General features: G+C 31.8%; 1 protein-coding gene across 1 annotated transcript in view; it reads left to right on the top strand.

Moving 5' to 3' along the window:
* The window catches only part of met (MET proto-oncogene, receptor tyrosine kinase), a 123,594-nt gene that overhangs the window by 97,115 nt on the left and 19,001 nt on the right, over window positions 1–7,478 (top strand). The window contains exon 11 of the mRNA XM_061924633.2: window positions 231–440. Within this exon, the coding sequence (XP_061780617.1) occupies window positions 231–440 (210 nt within the window). The remainder of the gene's footprint in view (window positions 1–230; window positions 441–7,478) is intronic.

Below are 7,478 nucleotides of genomic sequence, written 5' to 3'. Positions count from 1 at the left end.
TCTACATGGTAGAACACAATCAGACAATGTACGTGTGCACAAAGACCTTCCATCAAGGCGTGCTCGGAGAACTTGAAGGACCCTCAGTGTCTCGCCCTCAAGTCACACGGGTTCTGGTGCCAGTCTGGACACTCCAAAGATATATATATATATATCACCAGTTTTTGTTTGTGTGATTGTAAGAAGCACAACATTTTTGTTTGTTTGTTTACACACTTTGTTGTCTGCAGAGTTGCGTGTACGGGGAGAACCGCACCACCATCCAGTGCACCACGCCCTCTCTGGCCAAGCTGGGCCTGCCGCCGCCCGTGGTCACCAAAGTGGCCTTCATCCTAGACGGCTACTCCACGGACCAGTGGGACCTGATCTACGTGGAGGACCCCCTCTTCCAGGACCCCAAGTTGACCTCCAAGGACAACAAGAGCATTGTGGAGCTCAAGGTAAGACCCGGGTCATCCTCAAAGGACCCAGGATCTGTATCCAACCATGATGGAGTACAGCTGTGTACTACTGCAAACCAGCACTCAGTAACATCTTGACAGTAACATACTTTTATAAGTACCAAAAGTAACACACTTGTATAAGTACCGAAAGTAACATACATTTATAAGTAGGGAAAGTAACATACTTTTATAAGTACCGAAAGTAACATACTTTTATAAGTACTGAAAGTAACACACTTTAATAAGTAAGGAAAGTAACATACTTTTATAAGTACCGAAAGTAACATACTTTTATAAGTAGGGAAAGTAACATACCCTAATAAGTACCGAAAGTAACATACTTTTATGAGTAAGGAAAGTAACATACTTTTATAAGTAGGGAAAGTAACATACCCTTATAAGTACTGAAAGTAACATACTTTTATGAGTAAAGAAAGTAACATACTTTTGTAAGTAGGGAAAGTAACATACTTTTATGAGTAAGGAAAGTAACACACTTTAATAAGTACCGAAAGTAACGTACTTTATAAGCACTGAAAGTAACATACTTTTATAAGTACTGAAAGCAACACACTTTAATAAGTAAGGAAAGTAACATACTTTTAGAAGTACCAAAGGTAACATTCTTTTAGAAGTACCAAAATTAACGTTTTTTATAAGTAAGGAAAGTAACATACTTTTATAAGTATTGAAAGTAACGCACTTTTATAAGTACCGAAAGTAACACACTTTTGTAAGTAGGGAAAGTAACATACTTTTATGAGTAAGGAAAGTAACATACTTTAATAAGTACCGGAAGTAACATACTTTATAAGTACTGAAAGTAAAATACTTTTAGAAGTACTGAAAGCAACACACTTTAATAAGTAAGGAAAGTAACATACTTTTAGAAGTACCAAAGGTAACATTCTTTTAGAAGTACCAAAATTAACGTTTTTTTATAAGTAAGGAAAGTAACATACTTTTATAAGTATTGAAAGTAACGCACTTTTATAAGTACCGAAAGTAACACACTTTTATAAGTAAGGAGAGTAGCATACTTTTATAAGTACTGAAAACAACATACTTTTATAAGCACCAAAAGTAACATACTTTTATAAGTCGTGAAAGTAACACACTTTTATAAGTACTAAATTTAACATACTTTTATAAGTACTGAAATTAACATACTTTTATCAGTACCGAAAGTAATGCATTTTTATAAGTAGGGAAAGTAACATACCCTTATAAGTACTGAAAGTAACATACTTTTATGAGTAAGGAAAGTAGCATACCTTAATAAGTACCGAAAGTAACATACTTTTATGAGTAAGGAAAGTAACATACTTTTATGAGTAAGGAAAGTAACATACTTTAATAAGCACCGAAAGTAACATACTTTATAAATACTGAAAGTAACATACTTTTATAAGTACAGAAAGTAACACACTTTAATAAGTAAGGAAAGTAACATACTTTTAGAAGTACCAAAGGTAACATTCTTTTAGAAGTACCAAAATTAACGTTTTTTATAAGTAAGGAAAGTAACATACTTTTATAAGTATTGAAAGTAACGCACTTTTATAAGTACCGAAAGTAACACACTTTTATAAGTAAGGAGAGTAACATACTTTTATAAGTACTGAAAACAACATACTTTTATAAGCACCAAAAGTAACATACTTTTATAAGTCGTGAAAGTAGCACACTTTTATAAGTACTACATTTAACATACTTTTATAAGTACTGAAAGTAACATACTTTTATCAGTACCGAAAGTAATGCATTTTTATAAGTAGGGAAAGTAACATACCCTTATAAGTACTGAAAGTAACATACTTTTATGAGTAAGGAAAGTAGCATACCTTAATAAGTACCGAAAGTAACATACTTTTATGAGTAAGGAAAGTAACATACTTTTATGAGTAAGGAAAGTAACATACTTTAATAAGTACCGAAAGTAACATACTTTATAAATACTGAAAGTAACATACTTTTATAAGTACAGAAAGTAACACACTTTAATAAGTAAGGAAGGTAACATACTTTTAGAAGTACCGAAGGTAACATTATTTTAGAAGTACCAAAATTAACGTTTTTTATAAGTAAGGAAAGTAACATACTTTTATAAGTATTAAAAGTAACGCACTTTTATAAGTACCGAAAGTAACACACTTTTATAAGTAAGGAGAGTAACATACTTTTATAAGTACTGAAAACAACATACTTTTATAAGCACCAAAAGTAACATACTTTTATAAGTCGTGAAAGTAACACACTTTTATAAGTACTAAATTTAACATACTTTTATAAGTACTGAAAGTAACATACTTTTATCAGTACCGAAAGTAATGCATTTTTATAAGTAGGGAAAGTAACATACCCTTATAAGTACTGAAAGTAACATACTTTTATGAGTAAGGAAAGTAGCATACCTTAATAAGTACCTAAAGTAACATACTTTTATGAGTAAGGAAAGTAACATACTTTTATGAGTAAGGAAAGTAACATACTTTAATAAGTACCGAAAGTAACATACTTTATAAATACTGAAAGTAACATACTTTTATAAGTACAGAAAGTAACACACTTTAATAAGTAAGGAAAGTAACATACTTTTAGAAGTACCAAAGGTAACATTCTTTTAGAAGTACCAAAATTAACGTTTTTTATAAGTAAGGAAAGTAACATACTTTTATAAGTATTGAAAGTAACGCACTTTTATAAGTACCGAAAGTAACACACTTTTATAAGTAAGGAGAGTAACATACTTTTATAAGTACTGAAAACAACATACTTTTATAAGCACCAAAAGTAACATACTTTTATAAGTCGTGAAAGTAACACACTTTTATAAGTACTAAATTTAACATACTTTTATAAGTACTGAAAGTAACATACTTTTATCAGTACCGAAAGTAATGCATTTTTATAAGTAGGGAAAGTAATATACCCTGATAAGTACTGAAAGTAACATACTTTTATGAGTAAGGAAAGTAACATACTTATTTAAGTAGGGAAAGTAACATACCCTTATAAGTACCGAAAGTAACATACTTTTATGAGTAAGGAAAGTAACATACTTTATAAGTACTGAAAGTAACATACTTTTATAAGTACAGAAAGTAACACACTTTAATAAGTAAGGAAAGTAACATACTTTTAGAAGTACCGAAGGTAACATTCTTTTAGAAGTACCAAAAGTAACGTTTTTTTTAATAAGTAAGGAAAGTAACATACTTTTATAAGTAAAGAAAGTAATACACTTTTATGAGTACTGAAAGTAACATACTTTTAAAGTTATTGAAAGTAACGCACTTTTATAAGTACCGAAAGTAACACACTTTTATAAGTAAGGAGAGTAACACACTTTTATAAGTACTGAATGTAGCATACTTTTATAAGTACTGAAAGTAGCATACTTTTGTAAATAGTGAAAGTAACATACTTTTATAAGTACCGAAAGTAATACACTTTTATAAGTACTGAAAGTAACATACTTTTGGAAGTACCGAAAGTAATACAATTTTATAAGTACTGAAAGTAACATACTTTAATAAGTATTGAAAGTAACATACTTTTATAAGTACTGAATGTAACATACTTTTATAAGTACTGAATGTAACATACTTTTATAAGTAGCAAAGGTAACATACTTTTTTTAAGTAATACTTATAAAAGTATTACCTTCAGTGCTTATAAAAGTACGGCCCCAAGTCCATGGATACTACCGATACTGTCCGATCATATGAAATGATATTTCCGTGTCTTTGTGACACGTGAGAACTCAAAGTCTTTGGGCGTGTGCCTCTAAAGGTTTGTGTGCAAAAGCTGATGGACTAAACTTGTGAACAGAGGATTGGTGAAAAAGCATTTGCAGGAAATCTTCATGTGTCATGATGATGATGATGATGATGATTATTATGATAGTAATATTATGATGATGAGGATAATGATGATTATGACGTTGATGATATTATGATGATGATGGTGTTGATGATGATGATGATGATTGTTGATGCTAATGATGATGATGTTGATGATATGATTATGATTATGATAATGAAGATGTTGATGATATTATGATGATGTTGATGATTATGATAATGATGATGTTCATGACATGATGATGATGATGATTATGTTGATGATAATGATAATGACATGATGGTGATGTTGATGACGATAATTATGATGATGATGTTGATGATTATGATAATGATGATGTTGATGACATGATGATTATGTTGATGATAATGATAATGACATTATGATGATGTTGATGACGATAATTATGATGATGATGATATGATGATGATGATGTTGATGATATGATTATGATGATAATGATATGATGATGATGATTATGTTGATGATAATGATGATGATGTTGATGAAGATAAGGATGATAATGATAATGATTATGTTGATGATATGATGATTATGTTGATGATAATGATGATAATGTTGATGATATGATTATGATGATGATAATGAAGATGTTGATGATAATGATGATGTTGATGATATTATGATGATTATGATAATGATGATGTTGATGATATGATGATGATTATGTTGATGATCATGACATGATGATGATGTTGATGACGATAATTATGATGATGTTGATGATGATATGATGATGATGTTGATGATAGTGAAGATGTTGATGATATGATGATGTTGATGATATGATGATGATGATGATCACGATTATGTTGATGATGATGATGTTGATGAAGGTAATTATGATGATGATGATTTTGATGATGATTATGTTGATGATATGATGATGATGTTGATGAAGATAATGATCATGATATGATGATGATTATGTTGATGATAATGTTGATGATATGATGATGATGAGGATGATGGTAATGATGATTATGATGACGATTATGTTGATGATAATGCTGATGATATGATGTTGATGAGGATAATGATGATTATGACATTGATGATATTATGATGATGATTATTTTGGTGATGATGATGATGATGTTGATGATGATGATGTTGATGATATGATTATGATAATGATAATGAAGATGTTGATGATATGATGATGATGTTGATGATATGATTATGATGATGATAATGATGATGTTGATGATTATGATAATGATGATGTTGATGACATGATGATGATTATGTTGATGATGATGATAATGACATGATGATGATGTTGATGACGATAATGATGATGTTGATGATTATGATAATGAGGATGATATGATTATGTTGATGATGACGATGATGATTATGGTGACGATAATGATGATGATATGATGATGATGTTGATGAAGATAATGACGATGATTAAGATGATGATAATTTTTATGTTGATGGTTATGATGATGGTTATGATGATGTTGATGATGATGATGTCATGGTGTTTATTGCAGGAAGTGAGTTAGTGTGCTTCACATGCTAACATTCACACGTGCACACTTGAACTCATGAAGGAAACAATACTCACATCAAAACAGGAAGTGACATTTGTTTCCCATCCTTTGTACCCTGCGCCATGTCCGCATTACTGTGTGTGTGTGTGTGTGTGTGTGTGTGTGTGTGTGTGTGTGTGTGTGTGTGTGTGTGTGTGTGTGTGTGTGTGTGTGTGTGTGTGTGTGTGTGTGTGTGTGTGTGTGTGTGGGTGTGTGTGTGTGTGTGTATATGTGTTGTGGTGCATTGTTCTCCGTGCCAAGGCCAAAGCTCTTGACATTTTCACACACAATGAAACAAATCGTTGACTTTTTTTTATTTTGCCGGGCTGATCGCAGCGAGACGCTTTGTGGCAGCTGTGCTCCACAGCTCACAGGATACCCTTTTTTCCCACTCTGACCTTTGACCCCAAGGCCCAGTCTACCTCTGACAGCCCCTCCCCCATCCATTCATCTCAGCAGAGTCACTTTTTTATCAGCAAGAAATGAAATTTCATCAGATAACAAGATTGAAGTGTACTCGTCTCACTGTCCACAGCTGCCACGCACACACACACACACACACACACACGCACACACACACACACACACTCACACACACACACACACACACACACACACTCACACACACACACACACACACACACACACACTCACACACACACACACACACACACACACACACACACACACACACTCACACACACACACACACACACACACACACACACACACACACACACACACACACTTATATATATATACAAATACTCACTTATATACACAAACACACACAAACACACACGTATACATACACACACTTATATACACAAACACACACTTATCTATAAGTGAAGTGAAGTGAATTATATTTATATAGCGCTTTTTCTCTAGTGACTCAAAGCGCTTTACATAGTGATAATAATATATATAAACAGGCACACACATATATACAAACACTTATATATAAAGAAACACTCACTTATATATACACACACTTATATACACAAACACACACTTATAAACACAAACACACATTTATCTATACACACACACACATTTATACACACACACACACACACTCTTGTATATACACACAAACACTTATATACACAAACACACACACACTTGTATACACACACACTTATATATACACACGCACACGTATATATACACACACTTTTATATACACACACTTATATACACAAACACACACTTATATATACACACACTTATAAACACAAACACACACTTATATATACACACACTTATAAACACAAACACTCACTTATATATACACACACTTATATACACAAACACACACTTATATACACTAACACACACACACACTTGTATACACACACACACTTATATACACACACGTATATATACAAACACACACTTATATATACACACACTTATATACACGAACACACACTTATATATACACACACACACTTATGTATACAAACACACACACTTGTATACACACACACTTATATACACGCACTTATACATACACACACACACAAATATACACACACTTATATATATACAAACACACACTTATATATACACACACTTTTATACACAAACACACACTTATATA

This window comes from Nerophis lumbriciformis, linkage group LG29, assembly GCF_033978685.3.
Source record: "Nerophis lumbriciformis linkage group LG29, RoL_Nlum_v2.1, whole genome shotgun sequence".
Taxonomy (NCBI): Eukaryota; Metazoa; Chordata; class Actinopteri; order Syngnathiformes; family Syngnathidae; genus Nerophis; species Nerophis lumbriciformis.
This window is presented reverse-complemented; position numbering and strand designations above follow the sequence as displayed.